The sequence below is a fragment of the Ranitomeya imitator genome, chromosome 5, assembly GCF_032444005.1.
Source record: "Ranitomeya imitator isolate aRanImi1 chromosome 5, aRanImi1.pri, whole genome shotgun sequence".
NCBI classification, from domain to species: domain Eukaryota; kingdom Metazoa; phylum Chordata; class Amphibia; order Anura; family Dendrobatidae; genus Ranitomeya; species Ranitomeya imitator.
This window is the reverse complement of record NC_091286.1, coordinates 95,817,696-95,845,191: the sequence shown is the minus strand read 5'-3', so window position 1 is coordinate 95,845,191 and position 27,496 is coordinate 95,817,696. Positions and strand designations below refer to the sequence as shown.

Below are 27,496 nucleotides of genomic sequence, written 5' to 3'. Positions count from 1 at the left end.
AAAGGCCCATTTCTCACAGGATGACACAAATTATAAGGCTATGTTCACACCTTGCGTCGGGTCCCTGCGGGTTCTCCCGCAGCGGATTTGATAAATCTGCAGGGCAAAACAACTGCGGTTCTCCCTGCAGATTTATCGCGGTTTGTTCCGCGTTTTCCGCTGCGGGTTTCCGCCTATACTATTGATGCTGCATATGCAGCAATATGCAGCATCAATAGTAGTGTTAAAAATAATAAAAATTGGTTATACTCACCCTCTGATGTCCGGATCTCCTGGGCGCTGCACCCGGCGGTCCGGTTCCTAAGATGCTGTGGGAGAAGGACCCTTCGTGACGTCACGGTCATGTGACCGCGACGTCACCGCAGGTCCTGGTCGCACAGCAACTCTGACCGGACGGCCGCGTGCAGCGCCCAGGAGCTCCGGACATCAGAGGGTGAGTATAACCAGATTTTTTATTTTTTAACCCCAAATATGGTTCCCAGGGCCTGGAGGAGAGTCTCCTCTCCTCCACCCCGGGTACCACCCGCACATTATCCGCTTACTTCCCGCAACGTGGGCACAGCCCCATGCGGGAAGTAAGCGGTTCAATGTATTCCTATGGGTGCAGAATCGCAGCGATTCTGCACAAAGAAGTGACATGCTGCGGGTTGTAAACCGCTGCGTTCCCGCGCGGTTTTTCCCGCAGCATGTGCACAGCGGTTTGCGGTTTCCATAGGGTTTACATGTTACTGTAAACGCTATGGAAACTGCTGCGGACCCGCAGCATCAAAATCGCGGCGGTTCCGCGGTAAAAACCGCTAAGTGTGAATATAGCCTAAAGGGACAAAATGATTGTTAAAAAGGCTTGGTTACTGGGTTTTAATTTGATAAATTGCCCATAGTGGTGAAAAAAATAGACAAAACCCAGGTATATACTGGAACCATGCTGTCCAGCCGGGGCATTGCAGCCAGTCTGCAGCCACTAATTGGCTATAGCAGTATTATTCCAGAGATGGACCTAGAAGACTGTCTGTTCCAGATCAGTGTCAGTGCTGCAGCCAATCCGTTTCCACTGACTGGTTGAAGCGAGGAGTGTGGAGGTAGAATTGGGGTCCGTTAGGTGAATATCTTCTTTTTGATTTTCAGAGCCCCATGGGCTCTAATATGATCATTCATATGCATATTGTCATCAGGCAATCCCTGCTAACACAGAGTGATGGGCTGCCATCAGCAATGATTTGTAGGCTGCATAAATAATCCTTTCATCAGACAAATATGTTGGCATGCGTACAAAGTCGAATTATCGCGAACGAGCATCCTTTTTTTTTTTTAAATCAAATCACTTTTATTGAAAAACTCCAAAATACAGACTTTCCATCATTCAAATAACATGAATGACATAATTCCGTAGTATAAAACATAGACAAAGTATCACAACTTCAGCACCCTAACACACCCTAAACCCAAATCCCAACATTCCAGAGAAGACCACTTTCATTTTCAGAGCAGCTCCAGAATAACAGAGTATAAAATTCATCAAAGGTAGAGAAAGAGGACTAACAATTAAGGGATAGCATCGGAAATAGTCTATCTCTAATTAGAAGATTTGTTCTGCAGTATCCAACCACATATATAGCACCATTAATTCCACAGTGCTTTACAGACATTATCATCGCTGTCCCCATTAGTATCCACTATTCCACAGCGCTTTACAGACATTATCATCGCTGTCCCCATTAGTATCCACTATTCCACAGCGCTTTACAGACATTATCATCGCTGTCCCCATTAGTATCCACTATTCCACAGCGCTTTACAGACATTATCATCGCTGTCCCCATTAGTATCCACTATTCCACAGCGCTTTACAGACATTATCATCGCTGTCCCCATTAGTATCCACAATTCCACAGCGCTTTACAGACATTATCATCGCTGTCCCCATAAGTATCCACTATTGCACAGCGCTTTACAGACATTATCATCGCTGTCCCCATTAGTTTCCACTATTCCACAGCGCTTTACAGACATTATCATCGCTATCCCCATTAGTATCCACTATTCCACAGCGCTTTACAGACATTATCATTGCTATCCCCATTAGTATCCACTATTCCACCGCGCTTTACAGACATTATCATCGCTGTCCCCATTAGTATCCACTATTCCACAGCGCTTTACAGACATTATCATCGCTGTCACCATTAGTTTCCACTATTCCACAGCGCTTTACAGACATTATCATCGCTGTCCCCATTAGTTTCCACTATTCCACAGCGATTTACAGACATTATCATCGCTGTCCCCATTAGTATCCACTATTCCCCAGCGCTTTACAGACATTATCATCGCTGTCCCCATTAGTATCCACTATTCCCCAGCGCTTTACAGACATTATCATCGCTGTCCGCATTAGTATCCACTATTCCACAGTGCTTTACAGACATTATCATCGCGGTCCGCATTAGTATCCACTATTCCACAGTGCTTTACAGACATTATCATCGCTGTCCCCATTAGTTTCCACTATTCCACAGCGATTTACAAACATTATCATCGCTGTCCCCATTAGTATCCACTATTCCACAGTGCTTTACAGACATTATCATCGCGGTCCGCATTAGTATCCACTATTCCACAGTGCTTTACAGACATTATCATCGCTGTCCCCATTAGTATCCACTATTCCACAGCGCTTTACAGACATTATCATCGCTGTCCCCATTAGTATCCACTATTCCACAGCGATTTACAGACATTATTTGCACTGTCTCGTTACTATCTATATTCCTTATCAGTATGTCTTTGGAGTGTGGGAGGAAACCGGAGTACTTGTAGGAAACCCTCGGAGAACATACAAACTCATTGTAGATGTTGTCCTTGGTGGGATTGAACCCTGGACCACAGCACTGTAAAGCCATAGTGCTAACCACTGAGCCACCTTGCTGCCCCATATCTTTTCACATTTGCAAGTAGACACTTTTCCATGGTAGAGATTAACCCTGTGTATGACCTGTAGATGCAATACTGTGTATTATCGGACGATGTTGTTTGCTAAGATCCATCAGACACGATCGAGCAGAGGGAGCATGGAGCGAGCATTCTTATGCATAAATATATTTGTTTCTTTTTTCATTTCACATCTATTTTTGTTATGATCTGGATTGAGGTTTTTTGCCATTGGTTAGTGAAGAAATAGGATAGAGTGGTTTCCACACAACAAGAGAACGGAAAAAATGTAGATGTCTAAATGCAACTTTCCTAACCTCCCATTTGCTATTATGGCGCATCTGTCTGCCGTGACCAAACCAGTAAACATCCTTTGTGAAGTGGCCCCAATACTACTGCAGACCTCTGCCAGCACCACATTTGTATGGACTCAGCCAGACTGAATGGAGGATCATGTGAGCCCTTTGTTTTGTTTTCTAACTTCTTCATTGTGCAACTCTGATCTGTTTTGACCCATTTTTCAAGGATGAGTGAATGTTCCAGGAATGAGGAAAAGGGACATACATTCCCGGCTCCTTATATTTAGCAGAATTACTCTGTTGGCAAAGAATTGCGCGCGGCACAGTTGTTTTCAATTAGGAGAACACTGCTTTGTTTGATAGTTGCAAAACATTACTGCTTACTCTCTGCGGAAAAACACCAGGATCTGATTTAACCTCATCTTGTTTGTGGTCTTATATGGTGTCCATTATCTTTTGTCTCCCCAGCTTTTTCCTTGGAAGGATCAGGAATCAGCTTTGCGGATGTTTTTAGGCTTGTGGCTTTTTACTGCATCAGCAGGTAAGATACATTTGAGTTTACCTATGGTATATTCAGACACCCACATACATGGCAAACAAGTCCATTTTGTCTCTTTTATTATAATATAGAAGACAGCTACTTTTCATTTTGAAGACAATACACGTAGTATTTCTAATCTAAAAGGATGGAAAGGAGGACTACTCTGTGAGATAAGTTATGGAGGACCTGACCCATCCTTGTAGCACAAGGCATTTAAATGGCCGCCATGTAATACCACAGATCCCCTCTAGAGGCCACTGCAGTGGAAATGTGCGACTGCCTGCAACTTCCTCCATTGAAACAATCTGTTGTCAACAAGTGTCTTGTTGGACAGCCCCGTTAGGAGTGTTTTGTGCATGTTCTATGTATTATACAGCACTAGATTTCTCATTTAGCTTTAGCACTAATTTTACTAATATCTGAGAAAAATACACATAGTTCAATGCAAAAATATGGCCAAAGTGTTCTCATTTTACCCGAGAGCCCACAACCAACTTTAGGCCCAATTTCCTTCTCTGAATAAGCCCAGTAAATTTTATATAACTACCCATTTCATGATCACGACATAAAGTTCTATTGTTTAAATCTGTTTTTTTGGTGTTACAAAATAAAAAAAAATAATAATTGCCAATTGGTTTTTTTTAGATCGCAATTTTTGTTATAAAAAAAACACACTTGTAAACTTGCACTTTTCACAGTGCCCGCTTGGACTTTTTTAGACTTCTTGTCTTTTCAAAAATAGCTTTCAGCAGGCTCATTATCATCAGAGGCGAGATTACAATGACAGGCAACACCTGTCACACGATGCACCAATCGCAGCATGCAATTTCACAGTTGACCCCCAAAGGCCGGTGTGAAAATTGCAAGATTTCTAATTTTTATTTTTAATGCAGATTGTGATATGAAAAACAATTTCCCAAAAATATTTGAAAAAAATATATTTAGCACAAGAACATAATTTAAATAATAGCTCATTTTCTGATAATTTCTCTTTAAAGCACACAGTGTTAGGCTGCATTATAATCATTCAAAATGAGGATTGGTGGGTGGAAAGAGGTGGCATGGCCCAGGGTGGTGTGTAACACCTCAGTTTCAGCAAAAGATGGTCAACACACTCCTTCCGCCTGGTGATCACAAAAGTCATTAGTCACTAAGATATAGGATCTACAACAAGACCAGCCCTCCTGAGGATATAATAGCTGTCAATCAAACAAGTTTAACAAGTCTAAAGTCTATGACCAGCCTAAGCCAAGCTGTTACACCATTTCACACCTCCATCTTAATTTAATGCTTGATAGCCTAGTAAATACAGTATATTTCATATTTTGTATTTTTTTTTTTTTAAGAAAACCTTTTTAAAGTGTTTGTAACGAGACTCCGCGCTCCTGTTCTGCCCCTCCCTCCAAACTGATTGCCAGAGATGAGAAATGAAAGCAGTCAGTTCATCACACTCAGATCTGCTGTGCTCCAGCACCTGTTACCACACTGTACTGAGGAGAGCAGACTGGATGTGAATTCATGTCTGCAGCCTGTTCTGAGCTATTGTGTGTTGGCTTATGATTGGTCAGCATCAGAAAGACGGAGAAGTACACGCCCCCAGTGAAATCTCTCTGGTAACGCCCACTTAGTCTTTAAAAAGAATTAACTGTTTAGATGACAGTTAATTTGATCGCCAATATCTCCACAATGGAGAGGTGAAATAAAATAAATCACATTGTATTTTGCTCTGCAGCGCCTATTACAGTCTGTGCCGAGAAAAATTAGTAGTTGGATGCTCCATGGGTCCAGTGTGGGTATTCGTGCTTTGTGTTTCCAAGAGCAGTCAGCAGAACTGGGGAGGAATCTGTGTATGAATGGTCTCCTCCCTCAAAGATAGAAAAAGATCAGTGTAGTAAAGTGCTAGTGAGCCATGTGTTATCTAGTGTGAAAAGTTCACTCACTATCGGGTAATAGGACCATAAAGGCCGCAGAATTGAATGGCTCAGTTAGAGCTTATTTTGATGAATTGGCTGTTTATTGTAATGTTTGCCCAGTGCTCCATTTAATATCTGCTGTTCATGTTATTGTTCATTCTTACTAATTTTATGTGCTGTGATAACAATCTGAGGCTTGTATTGTAAAGTAAAAGCTTTATTATGAGCTTGGACTGGAATCTGCTGTTCAGGAATGGCTGCGATGAGCGCACATGGTCGGCCGCATGAGGATAATGCTGGTCTGGGCTGTAGACCAAGGAAAGATGTAATAATATCAGCTCCTATGAAAGGAAGTGACATGGGGTCATCTGCCCCCGATGCTCCCTTGTGTTCATTAGGCCGAGACGGCTAATGACAGGTTTGTGCCATCAGAGGTGGAAATGTGATCCAAGTTTCCACCTCACAAGGGACTTTCCTGCACCCAGGAAGCTGGGTCATGGCGCGTAGCATTCCGACGGAACAATGAATCACACTGCGAACTCACTGCACCTTGTATTACAAACCTTCTTTTTTTCCATTCATATATATGACATTTTTTTTTCTTTCAATGTTTCAATGCATTAACAATAAGGCTACATTCCCATGATGAGTTTTTTTTACTCTGCTTTTTAGAAAAACAAAAAGGTAACCTATTTTACTTAACCCCTTCATGACCCCAGCTTTTTTCGATTTTTCGTTTTTCTCTCCCCTCCTTCCCAGTGCCGTAACTTTTTTATTTTAATGTCAATATGGCCATGTGAGGGCTTATTTTTTGCGGGACAAGTTATACTTTTGAATTACATCATTGGTTTTAGCATGTCATGTACTAGAGAACGGGAAAAAAAATTCCAAGTGCTGTGAAATTGCAAAAAAACTGCAATCCCACACTTGTTTTTTGTTTGGCTTTTTTGCTAGGTTCACTGAATGCCAAAACTGACCTGCCATTGTGATTCTCCAGGTCATTACGAGTTCATAGATACCAAAAATGCAAACATGTCTAGGTTATTTTTTATCTACCGGTAAGTGGTAAAAAAAAATGCCAAACTTTGCTAAAAAAAAAAAAAAATTGCGCAATTTTCCGATACCTGTAGCGTCTCCATTTTTCGTGATCTGGGTTTGGGTGAGGGCTTAGTTTTTGCGTACCGAGTTGACTTTTTGAATTATACCATTTTGGGGCAGATACGTTCATTTGATCGCCCGTTATTGCATTTTAATTCAATGTCGCATGACCAAAAAAAGGTAATTCTGGTGTTTCTAATTTTTTTTCTTGCTACGCCGATTAGCGATCAGGTTAATCTTTTCTCAATTGATAGATTGGGCGATTCTGAACACGGCAATACCAAATATGTGTAGGTTTATTTTTGAATGGGAAGAAAGGGGGGTGATTTAAACTTTTATATTTTTTAATTTTTTTCATATTTTTTAAAACATTTTTTTTTTACTTTTGCCATGCTTCAATAGCCTCCATGGGAGACTAGAAGCTGGCATAGCCTGATCGGGTCTGCTACATAGGAGCGATGCTCAGATCGCCCCTATGTAGCTGAATTACTGCATTGCTAGGAGCGCCGACCACAGGGTGGCGCTCACAGCAAGCCGGCATCAGCAACCATAGAGGTCTTCAATAGACCTCTGGTTTTCATGCCGACGCATCGCTGACCCCCGATCACGTGACGGGGGTCAACGATGCGCTTATTTCCGGCCCGATGGCCAGAAGCGGTAGTTAAATGCCGCTGTCAGCGTTTGGCAGCGGCATTTAATTAGCCAATAGTGGCGGGTGGATCGCGATTCCACACGCCGCTATTGCGGGCACATGTCGGCTGTACAAAACAGCTGACATGTCCCGGCTTTGATGCGGAATCACCACCGGAGCCCGCATCAAAGCAGGGGATATGACCTCGGACATACTATCCCATCCAAGGTCAGATAGGGGTTAATGGTTGCTGAAAATCTGTAACATCAAAAGCTCATTGTGAGAACGTAGCCTAAGAATTTAAAGGAATCTATCACTAGGTTTTTTCCACCCAATTAAAGAGCAGCATGTTGTAGAGGCAGAGACCCTGATTCCAGTGATGCATCACTTAGTGGACTGGTTACTGTAGTTTTGATAAAATCACTGTTTTATAAACAGATTATATCATGAGAGGACTAGTAAATCTGTTGCCAAGCAGTCCTACATATTCATGAGCTCAGTATAACATCCACTCTCTCACCACTGATTGGCTGCTTTCTGTGCACACTGCATAGGAAGAAAGCTGCCAATCAGTGGTGTGGGCGGGGTTACACAGAGCTCAGTATTCAGAGTGCTGCTAGATCTGCAGCAGATAAAACACTGATTTAATCAAATTTGCAGGAAGCAACGCAATACGTAACTGACAACTGGAATCAGGGCCTCTGAGCCTACATCATGGGACTGTCAGATTTTCATTTTATCTTAAATTTTACTTCATTTCACTTCATCTTTTAGATTTCCTAGGGTTTGATTGATCACTTAAACTATATATATTTATATATATTGCTATACTTAAAGGGGTTGTCCACTACCTAGACAAAGTAAAATAATAATATACCTCCTGCACTGGATTAACTTCAGGAATGTTGACGCCAGGTTTGCTAGTGTTCGCATGGCATTGTTATTCCACGTGAGCCCTGCAGCCAATCATCATCCACTATTGGGCTACTGCGCTCTCCCATATTCCTCTTGTCTGGCATTCATTTGTGGAAAGTAAGAGTGCCGCAGCCCAAAAGAGGCCATTGATTGGCTGAGGGGGACAAGCGTGGCATGACAATATCATGGAAGACCCACCACCAACATTGCTGACCTCAAGTCTGTGGCAGGAGCACAAAGATGGCAGCAGTGAGTGCCGTCAGGGAGCTCCGGGTTTTTTGACATAACATTGACGCTTTGCGATTCTGTTTTGGGGGAGTTGGGCCTCTAGCTAGAAATTCGACAATTGGAAAATCCTTCTTAAAGACGACCTTTCACCAATTTTTTTCATGTTGAACTGTACATACAATATAATAGTGGCTGCAGAGCAGAATAAAACATGTTTTTTATTTTGCCTATCTGTTGCAGATATTTTAGCAATCAAAGTTTTTGGCCCTGAATGAGTTAATTTTCAGTAAATCCAAGTCTGTGTTGCCAAATCATTTTCACATGGTGTCGCCGGTATTGCTTTTCCATTTTTGACTCTTAATCAATCATAAGCACAATCATAAGCAGGCAACAACAAAGCAGAAAAATAGCAATAGTTTAGGTTTTTCAGAGTATGAGATGTATAGTGACAGACAGCCCCGATCTCCAGGTCTAATCTCCTGCATGATTAAAAAGCACAGATGACTCACACCTTTCAGATAGGGTTCCTGTGCAGGAAGGGGCAGCATAGCTGAGTTTAGGAGTGTCACGTTAAAACCATTTCTATCAGTTGATTTGAGCACGTCTCTGCACATCGTATTGTGAGTTATCTCCGGTAAGGCAGAGTGGGGAGACGGGCAGTACAGCAGAGTTGACAATGCTATGAGAGGAGAGCTAATAGAACGATCTGTAATGTGACATTGCTAAACTCAGCTGTGCTGTACCATCTGTGTGCTCCAACCTCCCAGCAATTCCTAATCATGCAGGGGGTTAGACCAGATCAGAGCTGTGTCCTTACATCTCACACTGTGAGAAACCTAAACTATGGGTAATTAGTACTTTTTATATCTTAGAATGGAGGCAGATTGGTTCGGAGGAGGGTCCTTAGATACTTCAGGTGGTAGAGGCTACAACATCAATGTCTCTTGTGTCCTCCATATGTAACATGCAATGGTTGCTGATATCTCGCTACGGTGCGGAATATAACGGAGATATTTCTCAGGATCAGATCATTGTTATCCTACATATCCCCAGCAGTATGAAGAGTTCCTCTTTGTGATCAGGTTGCCTGACACGAAGATGTGACCTCAGAAACTCTTCATTCATGCACATTTGTTCCAAGCTCTTGGACTGCTTCCAGGCTCCTCTATACAATGATGTTTTTGGACGGCACATCCTAAGTAACCTCAAATAAACTTTTCGTTTCATGCTGTGTATAAGCAGGACTTGGTACTGTAGGTAGAAAAAGCATTTTGGAAGCACGCAGCGCTTGCTCCGTCTTACTTGACCTCAGTGTTTATAGAGAAATGACATAATGCAGCCATGAAAGCTTTACTGAAATTTATATGCGTGCCAATAACTGAGGGATAAGGCGCCTATAAACTTATTATCGCACATCGTTATTTAGTATACATAAAACTACTAAGTTCCACATGTTGTCTTAGGTTGGATAATATATTTTATATTTTAAAAATCTCCTATGTGCAGCCGTGCATAAACCTGTGCAATCTACTATCCATGTGCTAAGACCGCTTAAAGGCTAAGTTCACTCTATGGGTGCAAAATCTCCATGCAAATAAATCTTGATTTTTTTCCCCCATTTTTAAAGTGATTGCCATCATGGTTTTAATAAAGAAGTCATTCTTGGAAAGCATTACTAGAAGTATTTCAGTGGAAGTTTTAATTAAACTGCTGAGTGTCGCGTTAGTCACGGATTTATTGCGGTTTTGCTATGGATTTCTGTCTTAATTGAATGTGGACACTGGAGCATTGAAGTCCACTGTATCGTGATGTTATATTATTTTTCTAGGGACATCCGATTCTGTATAAGAAGCCCACCAATTCACTGAAAATGCTGGTATTTCCAAGCAGATTTTACAGTAGTTTCTGCAGTTTGGCTATGGTTCGCTTCTTGCGCCTCATTTGTTGCTGCATTGTATTCAAGCAGCCAAATACCTCTGGAAATAGAAATTTTCCTAAATAACTAGTATTTACAACTGAATTCCCCTAGCCGTTAAAATGATCTATCCAGAGCTGTATCGAAAGCTCCTTGACAGCTACAATGGCATGTTAAAGTTTGGGCACCCCTGGTCAAAATGACTGGTATTGTGAACAGTTTAGCAAATTGAAGATGAAATGATCTCTAAAAGGCCTAAAGTCAATCATGACACATGTGCTCAGATAACTTTGACCAAGGTTTCAGACCTTTATTAGACTGTTAGGGTTATAGCTTGTTCACTATCATCATTAGGAAAGGCCAGGTGATGAAAATTTCCCAGCTTCATAAAAATCCAGCCTCCTCTAACCTTCTGCCAAAAAATAGCAGCCGTGGGTTCTTCTAAGCAGCTGCCTAGCACTCTGAAAATGAAAATGGTGGAGGCCCACAAAGCATGAGAAGGCTATCAGAAGATAGCAGATTGTTTTTAAGTTTCTCTTTACTCAGTTTGAAATGTAAATTAAGAAATGGCAGCTAAAGGTACCTTCACACTAAACGACGCTGCAGCGATCCAGACAACGATCCGGTTCGCTGCAGCGTCGCTGTTTGGTCGCTGGAGAGCTGTCACACAGACCGCTCTCCAGCGACCAACGATGCCGGTAACCAGGGTAAACATCGGGTTACTAAGCGCAGGGCCGCGCTTAGTAACCCGATGTTTACCCTGGTTACCAGTGTAAAAGTAAAAAAAAAAAAAACACTACATACTTACCTTCTGCTGTCTGTCCCCGGCGCTCTGCTTCTCTGTACTGGCTGTGAGCACAGCGGCCGGAAAGCAGAGCGGTGACGTCACCGCTCTGCTTTCCGGCCGCTGTGCTCACAGTGAGTGCAGGAAAGCACAGCGCCGGGGACAGACAGCGGTAGGTAAGTATGAAGCGTTTGTTTTTTTTACTTTTAGGATGGTAACCAGGGTAAACATCGGGTTACTAAGCACAGCCCTGCGCTTAGTAACCCGATGTTTACCCTGGTTACCAGCGAAGACATCGCTGAATCGGTGTCACACACGCCGATTCAGCAATGTCAGCAGGAGAGCCAGCGACCAAATAAAGTTCTGGCCTTCTAGCCCCGACCAACGACATCACAGCAGGATTCTGATCGCTGCTGCGTGTCAAACTGAACGATATCGCTAGCCAGGACGCTGCAACGTCACAGATCACTAGCGATATCGTTTAGTGTGAAGGTACCTTAACAGGAACAGTGGAGGTCAAGATAAGGTCTGGAAGACTAAGCAAAATTTCAATGAGAGCTGCTCGTATGATTGCTAGAGAGGCAAATCAAAAATATTTAGTTCTACTTTATTGTTCTACTGTTCAGAGACACCTGCACAAATATGGCCTTTGTGGAAGAGTCATCGGAAGATATCCTCTCCTGCGTCCTCATCATAAAATTCAGCATCAGAAGTATGAAATAGAACATCTAAACAAGCTTGATGCATTTTGGAAGTAAGTCCTGTGGACCGATGAGGCTAAAATAGAAATTTTTGGCCACAATGATCAAAAGTATATGTGGAGAAAAAAGTTCACAAAATTTCGGGAAAAGAACATCTCGCCAACCATTAAGCATTGGGGTGGATCAATCATACTTTGGGGTTGTGTTTCAGCCAATGGCACGGGGAACATTTTATAGGTAGACGGAAGAATGGATTCAATGAAATTTCAACAAATTCTTGATACCAACATAACACCATCTGTAAAAAAGCTGAAGTTGAAAAGATGATGGCTTCTACAAATGGTAATGATCCTAAACACACGTCAGAATCCACATTAGACTACCTCAAAAGACGCAAGCTGGAGGTTTTACAATGGCCCTCACAGTCCCCTGATATGAACATCATTGAAAATCTGTGGCTAGACCTCAAAATAGGAGTGCATGCAGCACAACCCAGGAATCTCACAGAACTGGAAGAAGTTTCCAGGGAAGAATAGATGAAAATCCCTCAAAAAAGAATTGAAAGATTCTTGGCTGGCTACAAAAAGTGTATACAAGCTGCGTGCAGGGCGCCAAAACTTTTGCATTGGCCAATTTTCTTTATTATAATTTTTAAATTGTAAAAGATGATTTTTTTTGTTGTTGCCTAAAATGCAAAGGAAATTAGACATTTTTTAACTTGAGGCCTTTTGGAGATCATTTCATCTTCAATTGCTTAATTATTCACAATAACAGTAATTTTGACCAGGGTGCCCAAACTTTTATATGCCACTGTATGTACAATTTTGACGATGTTCACGCAATTCACAATTATGGTTCAACATTTGAATGCGCTTTGATGACATTTAGTCAAGGAGGCAGGCATTCTCTGGGCACTGTTGGCCAATATGTGGGCACACGTATAGCCTTATGTAGGTGCTTGTTGGCTCTATGTTACAATTGTATGACTTTACCTGGTACTGTGGCTGTGTACTACACGACAATGCATGGCAGTATGTGCACGCAATGGGTGTTCTTTGTATATTCTGCATGTTGTACAGATGTTTCCTTTTTTATTTGTGCTGCATGTGGACAACTTTGCAAGCTTTAAAAAATAAAAATAAAATGTTTTTTTGCGATACTCTGTCATGAATGTTTGGACCATAGGTATCTACGGTATTTGTGGCCACCGAGAACTTGTGATGTGTTTTGCAGCCTGTTACGGCTTTAGCCGGCATGTCACAGCATTGTATGAAATTTCTTTTGGGAGAAATTAGAGCCCTTAACGAAATTTAAGAAACACTGATGAGCATTGTATGTAAATTGCGCACTGCTGGTCCTATGTTAAACACCAGCAAAACTGCACTAGTGTGAACATCATTCATGCCCATCTACTAAATACCTATTCACATGTGTAAACTGTATAAACACATGATCAGTAAAGTGGCTGTATGAAAAAAAAGCTCAAAATATATGTAGTAATGCTCCATTTTACTTGTCTTTACCCCCAGGGATGTCCTTCCCTTTACTTTGAAGTTGCCTCACGCCATTGCCAAAGCCAAGTCAGATGCTGAACTTGAAGATATTTCTCAACTGGGGATCGGTGAGTGAATTTATTCATTATTATTCCCCAGTGTAAGGTCCCATGCTGTTCGGAGCTGTAGGAGGACACTCATGGAGGTGCACCTGACTCAAGGCATGGAGACTAGCTCTGTCCATGCAGGACATGATGGAGACACGAGGCGTTCTTGCCAACTCCTTTGTTGTGCTGCACAGTACCTATGCCATGTGTATGAGGCCTAAGCTTAGGGAGCATTTACACTGCGTGATCTCTGTGAACGAGTTTTCCGATAATCGCCCAGTGTCTTGTAGGCTGCCAATCACTCAGCGAACAAGCAAAAACATGGCTGCCAAGGGAAATTACTTTTAAAGTTTGCTATAGAATCCTTGTTCCCGCGTTCTAAGCAGCACATACCCATGTGTAAATAGGATGTGCTATAATGATCTATCTGTGCACATGAGAAGGCATCCGGCCTATTAAACGACCACTGATTGGCTTCTGTGTAGCCAATTGGCCGGTTGACCAGCATAAGAACAAGCCCTTAGACCTGGGTACCTAAGCAAACAAATCACATCTACAACTCGGTCAATGTTTAACTATGAATTTCTTACAATGGTTTTCCAATTAAAACAAATTATCACCTAATGTTAAAACTAAGATATTTAGAATATGTGAACGCAGAAAGTGTAGTATATGGGTGACCAAATCTCCATCAGTCCGCTGCCTCAGCCAGCAGGGCGGGGGTCAGGACAGACCCAATCCACCTGACTTTTATCCCTTTTACCTCTAACTGTATTATTGTAACCTTTCCGTTAATGCCAAGTGTGAAGCTTACACCGGCACAGAGCCATGCAGTGTGTGTGTACCTGGCTGTGCAGCTCACTTCAAAAGCCAACGTAAACCAAATTCACACTATTATTTTCTCATAACTGAACATTTTAGATCTGCGTGGTTCCTCCATTTTTCATTTGTTTGTGGTCCATATGTCCATTTTTTCCATCTGTGTGTCATCTGTTTTTCTTTCATGCCTCTAGCAATCAGTTTTATTGCACTCACCATTCCCTTGAATAGGCGGTGCTGAACAGCGCCCATCAGTGCACTTTCTTGAGTGATCGGTGGGAGTCTCAGGACATAGAACCTCACCAATTTGCAAAATGTGTAATAACGCAGAACACTGTAATAAATAAACTATATTATTTAGTATTATTAGGGGCCTTCAGCTTGACTTCAAGCCATGGTGACTTGATGAATGAACGCTGTGTAGGAAGATCAATCTTGTGTAAGACTAGACAGGTCCACCATAGAAGTGAGTGGTGGGTTCCAGAAACATTGTAGCACGGAGAGCTGTGCGGTTTTACTTCCTTCACAAATAATTTGTAGTTTCTTTTCTGCAACTGGAACTATATCCATACTGAAGCTAACTTTAGAAACTTACAAAAAGCAGATTTTCTGACAACCTTCTTGGCCTGCATGTGATAAACATTTGAGTGCTCTCGTCTTTCCTCTTCTACATCAGTCTTGGGCCTCCTACAAGTAGGCCAGACATATGTTTGATTTCTTAGCAGAGTTTCCTGTTACTCATGGTTATAATCTATGAAAGCACACAGCATGTCTTTTTTTCTTTCTGACCACGCACTATGCTAAATTCCTAGTCTTGCAATCCACACGCATGCAGCTGTGTGTTTACAGGCACAAAGAGAGGGGGGAAAAGCAGCTGATGATCTGGGCTGAGGCTGGAAAAAACAGGAGCTTTCAGCTTTCTTTTGCCTTGCCTGCCCTGCAAAATACTTTCTGTGTTCCTTGCCAGGACAATACGCTTGTCCTGAAATGTTACTTAGGCCAGGGTCACATTAGCGTATAGCATCAGATGCGATGTGCTAATGACACTCGGCTCAACCTCTGCCGCAAGCTGTCATCCAAGATGGCATCCAAGTGCAGTCCGATGTTTTGATCGCCCCCATTGATTTGAATGGGTGTCTGCCATGTGAGATACGCTGCCAATCGTAGCATGCTGTGATGTTATTCTCATCCAGAATCAGCATGATAAATTTACAGATCTTCTCTGCCTCATTGAATAATACTGGTCAGAGTGCAATGCAAGATTTTCTCGCATAGCACTCCTCCGTATTATACACCGATGTGAGTGAGCCTTAATAAAAGCTGTTCTTGGTCTGGTATGTATGCATTCACTCTATAGTAATATTCCCTGGCATACATAATTTGTAGATTGTGCTAATGTGATGTACGTGCAACCTAAGGTATTATGATCACTAGTGTATTAGCGCTCCCTACAAACTCCTGGATGTACACAGGCATAATCCAGCACCCATAGTATCTGCTGGCATATAGAAGTGCAGATGTGCCATGCTTTATCGGAGTCCAGCATTACAGAGGTATTCTCTAATAGAACCATTCTAAAGATGAATATCTCCATAAGGCCCCCTTCACAAGTCAATGTCTGCAATACGTGTGGCGACAGCATTCACACATACCGCAGACACTTACAGTGCCTTGCGAAAGTATTCGGCCCAGTGGAACTTTTCAAACTTTTCCCACATATCATGCTTCAAACATAAAGATACCAAATGTAAATTTTTGGTGAAGAATCAACAACAAGTGGAACACAATTGTGAAGTTGAACGAAATTTATAGGTTATTTTACATTTTTGTGGAAATCCAAAAACTGAAAAGTGGGGCGTGCAATATTATTCGGCCTCTTTACTTTCAGTGCAGCAAACTCACTCCAGAAGTTCATTGTGGATCTCTGAATAATCCAATGTTGTCCTAGATGCCTAATGATGATAAATATAATCCACCTGTTTTTTTTATTAATGTTTCCGTATAAATGCACTTGCTCTGTGATTGTCTCAGGGCTCTGAAGCACAGAGAGCATCACGAAGACCAAGGAACACAACAGGCAGGTCCGTGATACTGTTGTGGAGAAGTTTAAAGCCAGATTTGAATACAAAATGATTTCCAAAACTTTAAACATCCGAAGGAGCACTGTGCAAGCGATCATCTTGAAATGGAAGGAGTATTATACCACTGCAAATCTACCATGACCCGGCCGTCCCTCTAAAGTTTCATCTCAAACAAGGAGAAGACTGCTCAGAGATGCAGCCAAGAGGCCCATGATCACTCTGGATGAACTGCAGAGATCTACAGCTGAGGTGGGACAGTCTGTCCATAGGACAACAATCAATCGTACACTGCACAAATCTGGCCTTTATGGAAGAGTGGCAAGAAGAAAGCCATTTTTTAAAGATATCCATAAAAAGTGTTGTTTAAAGTTTGCAACAAGCCACCTGGGAGACACACCAAACATGCGGAAGAAGGTGCTCTGGTCAGATGAAACCAAAATCGAACTTTTTGACAACAATGCCAATCGATATGTTTGGCGTAAAGGCAACACAGCTCATCACCCTGAACACACCATCCCCACTGTCAAACATGGTGGTGGGTGGCAGCATCATGGTTTGGGTCTGCTTTTCTTCAGCAGGGACAGGGAAGATGGTTAAAATTGATGGGAAGATGGATGGAGCCAAATTCAGGACCATTCTTGAAGAAAACCTGTTGGAGTCTGCAAAACACCTGAAACTGGGACGGAGATTTGTCTTCCAACAAGACAATGATCCCAAACATAGAGCAAAATCTACAATGGAATGGTTCACAAATAAATATATCCAGGTGTTAGAATGGCCAAGTCAAAGTCCAGACCTCAATCCAATCGAGAATCTGTGGAAAGAGCTGAAAACTGCTGTTCACAAACGATCTCCATCAAACCTCACTGAGCTCGAGCTGTTTGCCAAGGAAGAATGGGCAAGAATTTCAGTCTCTCGATGTACAAAACTGATAGAGACATACCCCAAGCGACTTGCAGATGTAATCACAGCAAAAGGTGGCGCAACAAAGTGTTAAGTTAAACAGGCCGAATAATATTGCGCGCCCCACTTTTCAGTTTTTGAATTTCCACAAAAATTTAAAATAACCATTAAATTTCGTTCAACTTCACAATTGTGTTCCACTTGTTGTTGATTCTTCACAAAAAAATTACATTTGGTATTTTTATGTTTGAAGCATGATATGTGGGAAAAGGTTGAAAAGTTCCAGGGTCCTGAATACTTTCGCAAGGCACTGTACACACGTAGACCCATTCAAATGAATGGGTCAGTGCACATGTCAGTGTGTTTCCACAAACCGTATGTCAGTGGGCAAAACACTGACATGTCAGTTTTTTATTAGCAATACAGGATGACATGTGGATTACATCTGTATGTCATGTATTGGCGCCTGGGAAAAAGCGGTACTGTTTCGCACTGTTACTGGGTGCTGAAGACAGCTCGGATCATTGTCACTTGGTCTCCCTGCAATAAGCACGACCAGGCAACAGTGATGGGAGTTGTAGTCAGCACCAGCTGTGTACATGTGTGTAAAATAAATAAAGCGTGGGCTCCCGCATAATTTTCATAACCAACAGAGGGAAAGCCCACAGCTGTGGGCTTATTTTAATAATCTGAGAAAGGGGACAATATCCCAAAAGGTTCCCGGGCTAATAACAGCTCACAGCTGTTCACTTAGCCTTTACTGATTAGTTTAGGGGGACCCTAGAAAAAAATGATCTAAGGTCCCCCTATAAATTCTAACCAGCAAAGGCTAAGCAGACAGCTGTGGGCTGATATTAATAGCCTGAGAAGGGGCCATCGATATTGGCCCCCTCTTTCATGCTTAGGACATCAGCCCTTAGCCGCCCCAGATAACTGAAAGTATTAGCTGCTGTTGCACACCTAGTCTGCTGAGCATGTAATATTCTGGAGACGACCGTCTAGGAGAGACTAGATCCTACGTGATGATGACTGTCAGTTGGAATGACGCTGCCTGGTGTCGTAGAGAGGCAGCCTAAGGGGGCGCTAGCGGGATCGCAGGGAGAGGGAGAAATGAGGCACGCAGTGCACACAGGACCTGAACTAAGCAGGTCATGTGATCACTGCAGGGACGATGGGGGCGGAGCTACCACGCGAGAACGGAACGTCTACCAGAAAACGCAGGACACGGACTACTAAGACAGAGACGTAGTCAAAGGACAAGCCAAGGGTCGGGAGCCAGACGGGAGCGAGGTACTAAGGGGCAAAACAGCAGATTAGTCAGAGACAAGCCAAGGCGTCAGAAAGCCAGTACAGACAGAGAAGTACCAAGCAGAAAACAGGGGCAGTAGTCAGGGGGCAAACCGGGTCATACACAGCAAGGCACACACACACAGTGGCACAATGATTACAGAGGAAAAACCTGGGTCAGCTATCTCAAACCAAGTAGACTAAAGTATAACCGACTCAGAACCCAGGAACTACCAGCATTAATTAGCCGCCCCAGAACCAAAGAGAGGCGGACTAATTTAACCCAGACTTGACCAGGAAGGAGCCAGAACCAGCCCATCCAGAGTCATGTTATCAGTTTTAATTATAAGAAAGTGTAAATAAACATCTGTCTCAATGAACTCTGATGCACAATTTATAGTTTTCAATGTCTCTACCTTTACGTCCAGGAATGGGTAGCCCAAGTATTTTTTCTCACTTCGATGCCGGCTTTCTTCTAGTTGGTTTGTTGGTGATAATATCTTCTGAGAGTTTAACTGAAAAAAACCCAAGGGAATTTCCCATGCACGTCAATGAAAAATTGTGTTTATTAAGATTTTTTCAACAATGACTTTCATTGTAAATAAGGTGTGACACGATGTGTGCCTCCAAGACATGCAGTCACATAACTTTACCTGCAAAGATAAAGTCACTGCATGGTACTATCTGAATATCTAGGATCGCTCTAGGTTATAGTGAAATGATGAAATAGTACATACTACTAGTGCAGAAAAGTCACTTAGTTGCATGACTACACATGTGTTAAAATGATAAAATAAAATATGTTATTACATGTAAAATATATAGGAATCTCCATAATGGTATGTCTATAATACCGGGATCACGTGTATTATGGATTGTTTCTTTAATTTTTGTGACTGACCCAATGACAGGTCTTGATACTGCACAATGTGACCCATCTACAGGTCCTGATACTGCACAATGTGACCCATCTACAGGTCCTGATACTGCATAATGTGACCCATCTACAGGTCCTGATACTGCACAATGTGTCCCATCTACAGGTCCTGATACTGCACAATGTGTCCCATCTACAGGTCCTGATACTACACAATGTGACGCATCTACAGGTCCTGATACTGCATAATGTGACCCATCTAGAGGTCCCGATAGTGCACAATGTGACCATCTACAGGTCCCGATACTACACAATGTGACCCATCTACAGGTCCTGATAGTGCACAATGTGACCCATCTACAGGTCCTGATATTATACAATGTGACGCATCTACAGGTCCTGATACCACATAATGTGACCCATCTACAGGTCCTGATACTACATAATGTGACCCATCTACAGGTCCTGATAGTGCACAATGTGACCCATCTACAGGTCCTGATATTATACAATGTGACGCATCTACAGGTCCTGATACCACATAATGTAACCCATCTACAGGTCCTGATACTGCACAATGTGACCCATCTACAGGTCCTGATATTACACAATGTGACCCATCTACAGGTCCTGATATTACACAATGTGACACATCTACAGGTCCTGATACTACATAATGTGACCCATCTACAGGTCCTGATACTACACAATGTGACGCATCTACAGGTCCTGATAGTGCACAATGTGACACATCTACAGGTCCTGATACTACATAATGTGACCCATCTACAGGTTCTGATAGTGCACAATGTGACCCATCTACAGGTCCTGATACTGCACAATGTGACCTATCTACAGGTCCTGATAGTGCACAATGTGACACATCTACAGGTCCTGATATTACATAATGTGACCCATCTACAGGTACTGATAGTGCACAATGTGACCCATCTACAGGTCCTGATACTGCACAATGTGACCTATCTACAGGTCCTGATAGTGCACAATGTGACCCATCTACAGGTCCTGATACTACACAATGTGACGCATCTACAGGTCCTGATACTGCACAATGTGACGCATCTACAGGTTCTGATACTGCACAATGTGATGCATCTACAGGTCCTGATACTGCATAATGTGACCCATCTACAGGTCCTGATACTGCACAATGTGACGCATCTACAGGTCCTGATACTGCACAATGTGACCCATCTACAGGTCCTGATAGTGCACAATGTGACCCATCTACAGGTCCTGATGCTGCACAATGTGTCCCATCTACAGGTCCTGATGCTGCACAATGTGTCCCATCTACAGGTCCTGATACTACACAATGTGACCATCTACAGGTCCCGATACTACACAATGTGACCCATCTACAGGTCCCGATAGTGCACAATGTGACCCATCTACAGGTCCTGATATTACACAATGTGACGCATCTACAGGTCCTGATACTACATAATGTGACCCATCTACAGGTCCTGATAGTGCACAATGTGACCCATCTACAGGTCCTGATATTACACAATGTGACGCATCTACAGGTCCCGATACTACACAATGTGACCCATCTACAGGTCCTGATAGTGCACAATGTGTCCCATCTACAGGTCCTGATATTACACAATGTGACGCATCTACAGGTCCTGATACTACATAATGTGACCCATCTACAGGTCCTGATACTACATAATGTGACCCATCTACAGGTCCTGATACTGCACAATGTGACCCATCTACAGGTCCTGATACTGCACAATGTGACCCATCTACAGGTCCTGATACTACACAATGTGACGCATCTACAGGTCCTGATACTACACAATGTGACGCATCTACAGGTCCTGATACTACATAATGTGACCCATCTACAGGTTCTGATACTGCACAATGTGATGCATCTACAGGTCCTGATACTGCATAATGTGACCCATCTACAGGTCCTGATACTACACAATGTGACGCATCTACAGGTTCTGATACTGCACAATGTGACCCATCTACAGGTCCTGATACTGCATAATGTGACCCATCTACAGGTCCTGATACTACACAATGTGACGCATCTACAGGTCCTGATCGTGCACAATGTGACCCATCTACAGGTCCTGATAGTGCACAATGTGACCCATCTACAGGTCCCGATACTACACAGTGTGACCCATCTACAGGTCCTGATACTACATAATGTGACCCATCTACAGGTCCCGATACTACACAGTGTGACCCATCTACAGGTCCTGATACTGCACAGTGTGACCCATCTACAGGTCCTGATACTGCACAATGTGACCCATCTACAGGTCCTGATACTACATAATGTGACCCATCTACAGGTTCTGATACTGCACAATGTGATGCATCTACAGGTCCTGATACTGCATAATGTGACCCATCTACAGGTCCTGATACTGCACAATGTGACCCATCTACAGGTCCTGATACTGCACAATGTGACCTATCTACAGGTCCTGATAGTGCACAATGTGACCCATCTACAGGTCCTGACACTGCACAATGTGTCCCATCTACAGGTCCTGATACTACACAATGTGACGCATCTACAGGTCCTGATACTGCATAATGTGACCCATCTACAGGTCCCGATACTACACAATGTGACCCATCTACAGGTCCTGATAGTGCACAATGTGACCATCTACAGGTCCCGATACTACACAATGTGACCCATCTACAGGTCCTGATAGTGCACAATGTGACCATCTACAGGTCCCGATACTACACAATGTGACCCATCTACAGGTCCTGATACTGCACAATGTGACCATCTACAGGTCCCGATACTACACAATGTGACCCATCTACAGGTCCTGATAGTGCACAATGTGACCCATCTACAGGTCCTGATATTACACAATGTGACGCATCTACAGGTCCTGATACTACATAATGTGACCCATCTACAGGTCCTGATACTACATAATGTGACCCATCTACAGGTCCTGATACTGCACAATGTGACCCATCTACAGGTCCTGATATTATACAATGTGACGCATCTACAGGTCCTGATACCACATAATGTGACCCATCTACAGGTCCTGATAGTGCACAATGTGACCCATCTACAGGTCCTGATATTACACAATGTGACGCATCTACAGGTCCTGATACTACATAATGTGACCCATCTACAGGTCCTGATACTACATAATGTGACCCATCTACAGGTCCTGATACTGCACAATGTGACCCATCTACAGGTCCTGATATTACACAATGTGACACATCTACAGGTCCTGATACTACACAATGTGACGCATCTACAGGTCCTGATCGTGCACAATGTGACCCATCTACAGGTCCTGATAGTGCACAATGTGACCCATCTACAGGTCCCGATACTACACAGTGTGACCCATCTACAGGTCCTGATACTGCACAGTGTGACCCATCTACAGGTCCTGATACTGCACAATGTGACCCATCTACAGGTCCTGATACTACATAATGTGACACATCTACAGGTCCTGATACTACACAATGTGACGCATCTACAGGTCCTGATAGTGCACAATGTGACACATCTACAGGTCCTGATACTACATGATGTGACCCATCTACAGGTTCTGATACTGCACAATGTGACCCATCTACAGGTCCTGATACTGCACAATGTGACCTATCTACAGGTCCTGATAGTGCACAATGTGACCCATCTACAGGTCCTGATGCTGCACAATGTGTCCCATCTACAGGTCCTGATACTACACAATGTGACCCATCTACAGGTCCCGATACTACACAATGTGACCCATCTACAGGTTCTGATACTGCACAATGTGGTGCATCTACAGGTCCTGATACTGCATAATGTGACCCATCTACAGGTCCTGATACTACACAATGTGACGCATCTACAGGTTCTGATACTGCACAATGTGATGCATCTACAGGTCCTGATACTGCATAATGTGACCCATCTACAGGTCCTGATACTACACAATGTGACCTATCTACAGGTCCTGATAGTGCACAATGTGACCCATCTACAGGTCCTGATGCTGCACAATGTGTCCCATATACAGGTCCTGATACTGCACAATGTGACCATCTACAGGTCCCGATACTACACAATGTGACGCATCTACAGGTTCTGATACTGCACAATGTGATGCATCTACAGGTCCTGATACTGCATAATGTGACCCATCTACAGGTCCTGATACTACACAATGTGACCTATCTACAGGTCCTGATAGTGCACAATGTGACCCATCTACAGGTCCTGATACTGCACAATGTGACCTATCTACAGGTCCTGATAGTGCACAATGTGACCCATCTACAGGTCCTGATGCTGCACAATGTGTCCCATCTACAGGTCCTGATACTGCACAATGTGACCATCTACAGGTCCCGATACTACACAATGTGACCCATCTACAGGTCCTGATACTACATAATGTGACCCATCTACAGGTCCTGATACTACATAATGTGACCCATCTACAGGTCCTGATACTGCACAATGTGACCCATCTACAGGTCCTGATACTACACAATGTGACGCATCTACAGGTCCTGATACTACACAATGTGACCCATCTACAGGTCCTGATACTACATAATGTGACCCATCTACAGGTTCTGATACTGCACAATGTGACCCATCTACAGGTCCTGATACTACACAATGTGACGCATCTACAGGTTCTGATACTGCACAATGTGATGCATCTACAGGTCCTGATACTGCATAATGTGACCCATCTACAGGTCCTGATACTACACAATGTGACGCATCTACAGGTCCTGATAGTGCACAATGTGACCCATCTACAGGTCCTGATAGTGCACAATGTGACCCATCTACAGGTCCCGATACTACACAGTGTGACCCATCTACAGGTCCTGATACTACATAATGTGACCCATCTACAGGTCCCGATACTACACAGTGTGACCCATCTACAGGTCCTGATACTGCACAGTGTGACCCATCTACAGGTCCTGATACTGCACAATGTGACCCATCTACAGGTCCTGATACTACATAATGTGACCCATCTACAGGTTCTGATACTGCACAATGTGATGCATCTACAGGTCCTGATACTGCATAATGTGACCCATCTACAGGTCCTGATACTGCATAATGTGTCCCATCTACAGGTCCTGATACTGCATAATGTGACCCATCTACAGGTCCTGATACTGCATAATGTGACCCATCTACAGGTCCTGATACTGCATAATGTGACCCATCTACAGGTCCTGATACTACACAATGTGACGCATCTACAGGTCCTGATCGTGCACAATGTGACCCATCTACAGGTCCTGATAGTGCACAATGTGACCCATCTACAGGTCCCGATACTACACAGTGTGACCCATCTACAGGTCCTGATACTACATAATGTGACCCATCTACAGGTCCCGATACTACACAGTGTGACCCATCTACAGGTCCTGATACTGCACAGTGTGACCCATCTACAGGTCCCGATACTACACAATGTGACCCATCTACAGGTCCCGATACTACACAATGTGACCCATCTACAGGTCCTGATACTGCACAATGTGACCATCTACAGGTCCCGATACTACACAATGTGACCCATCTACAGGTCCTGATAGTGCACAATGTGACCCATCTACAGGTCCTGATATTACACAATGTGACGCATCTACAGGTCCTGATACTACATAATGTGACCCATCTACAGGTCCTGATACTACATAATGTGACCCATCTACAGGTCCTGATACTGCACAATGTGACCCATCTACAGGTCCTGATATTACACAATGTGACCCATCTACAGGTCCTGATATTACACAATGTGACGCATCTACAGGTCCTGATACTACATAATGTGACCCATCTACAGGTCCTGATACTACATAATGTGACCCATCTACAGGTCCTGATACTGCACAATGTGACCCATCTACAGGTCCTGATATTACACAATGTGACCCATCTACAGGTCCTGATATTACACAATGTGACGCATCTACAGGTCCTGATACTACATAATGTGACCCATCTACAGGTCCTGATACTACATAATGTGACCCATCTACAGGTCCTGATACTGCACAATGTGACCCATCTACAGGTCCTGATATTACACAATGTGACCCATCTACAGGTCCTGATATTACACAATGTGACACATCTACAGGTCCTGATACTACATAATGTGACCCATCTACAGTTCCTGATACTACACAATGTGACGCATCTACAGGTCCTGATCGTGCACAATGTGACCCATCTACAGGTCCTGATAGTGCACAATGTGACCCATCTACAGGTCCCGATACTACACAATGTGACCCATCTACAGGTCCTGATACTGCACAATGTGACCCATCTACAGGTCCCGATACTACACAATGTGACCCATCTACAGGTCCTGATGCTGCACAATGTGACCATCTACAGGTCCCGATACTACACAATGTGACCCATCTACAGGTCCTGATACTGCACAATGTGACCCATCTACAGGTCCCGATACTACACAATGTGACCCATCTACAGGTCCTGATACTGCACAATGTGACCCATCTACAGGTCCCGATACTACACAATGTGACCCATCTACAGGTCCTGATACTGCACAATGTGACCCATCTACAGGTCCCGATACTACACAATGTGACCCATCTACAGGTCCTGATGCTGCACAATGTGACCATCTACAGGTCCCGATACTACACAATGTGACCCATCTACAGGTCCTGATACTGCACAATGTGACCCATCTACAGGTCCCGATACTACACAATGTGACCCATCTACAGGTCCTGATGCTGCACAATGTGACCATCTACAGGTCCCGATACTACACAATGTGACCCATCTACAGGTCCTGATAGTGCACAATGTGACCCATCTACAGGTCCTGATATTACACAATGTGACGCATCTACAGGTCCTGATACTACATAATGTGACCCATCTACAGGTCCTGATACTACATAATGTGACCCATCTACAGGTCCTGATACTGCACAATGTGACCCATCTACAGGTCCTGATACTACACAATGTGACGCATCTACAGGTCCTGATAGTGCACAATGTGACGCATCTACAGGTCCTGATACTACATAATGTGACCCATCTACAGGTTCTGATACTGCACAAAGTGACCCATCTACAGGTCCTGATACTACATAATGTGACCCATCTACAGGTTCTGATACTGCACAATTTGATGCATCTACAGGTCCTGATACTGCATGATGTGACCCATCTACAGGTCCTGATACTACACAATGTGACGCATCTACAGGTTCTGATACTGCACAATGTGATGCATCTACAGGTCCTGATACTGCATAATGTGACCCATCTACAGGTCCTGATACTACACAATGTGACGCATCTACAGGTCCTGATACTACACAATGTGACGCATCTACAGGTCCTGATACTACACAATAGGTCCTGAAATTAGACAATGTCACCACCTGAAAGTCCTGATACTAAAGAATATAATCCAGTGACAAATCCTGATACTACATAGTATGAATGTCTGCTCTTCCCTTCTCTGTGAGTTTGTAGTGTGAAGTATTGAAAAAACAGCAAAAAGCGGGGGTTGTTTCCGGCATAGGCTTCCAAACAAATGCACTATCAGGATGCAGTGGACCCATGTGGCAACACTGGTGCAGAATTACCGATGAGGCAACCACTCACAACCTACCAAACTAATGGAGGGGGTGGCTGCCTGGCTCATTACTGCACATAAATGACTTGTATGTGGCGCTGTTCCTTTGTGTGAACCCCCTCTCCATTAGTTTGGTAGGTTGTGAGTGGTTGCCTCATCGGTAATTCTGCCACCATCTTAACCACATGGGTCCACTGCATCCTGATAGTGCATTTGTTTGGAGGCCTAGGCAGGTAAGCATCTCTGCCTTTTTGCTGTTTTTTCTGAATTTTTGGAGGATCTCTGAATCCTCTTTTTGTGCTATTGCTGTTCAGGAGT

The 27,496-nt window shown here is 43.3% G+C and overlaps 1 protein-coding gene across 2 annotated transcripts in view; it reads left to right on the top strand.

Moving 5' to 3' along the window:
- The window catches only part of RIN2 (Ras and Rab interactor 2), a 215,154-nt gene that overhangs the window by 159,072 nt on the left and 28,586 nt on the right, over window positions 1-27,496 (top strand). For both annotated transcript variants that reach the window (XM_069768938.1, XM_069768937.1), the window contains 2 exons: window positions 3,696-3,768; window positions 13,483-13,574. In XM_069768938.1, coding sequence (XP_069625039.1) covers window positions 3,696-3,768; window positions 13,483-13,574 — 165 coding nt within the window. The remainder of the gene's footprint in view (window positions 1-3,695; window positions 3,769-13,482; window positions 13,575-27,496) is intronic.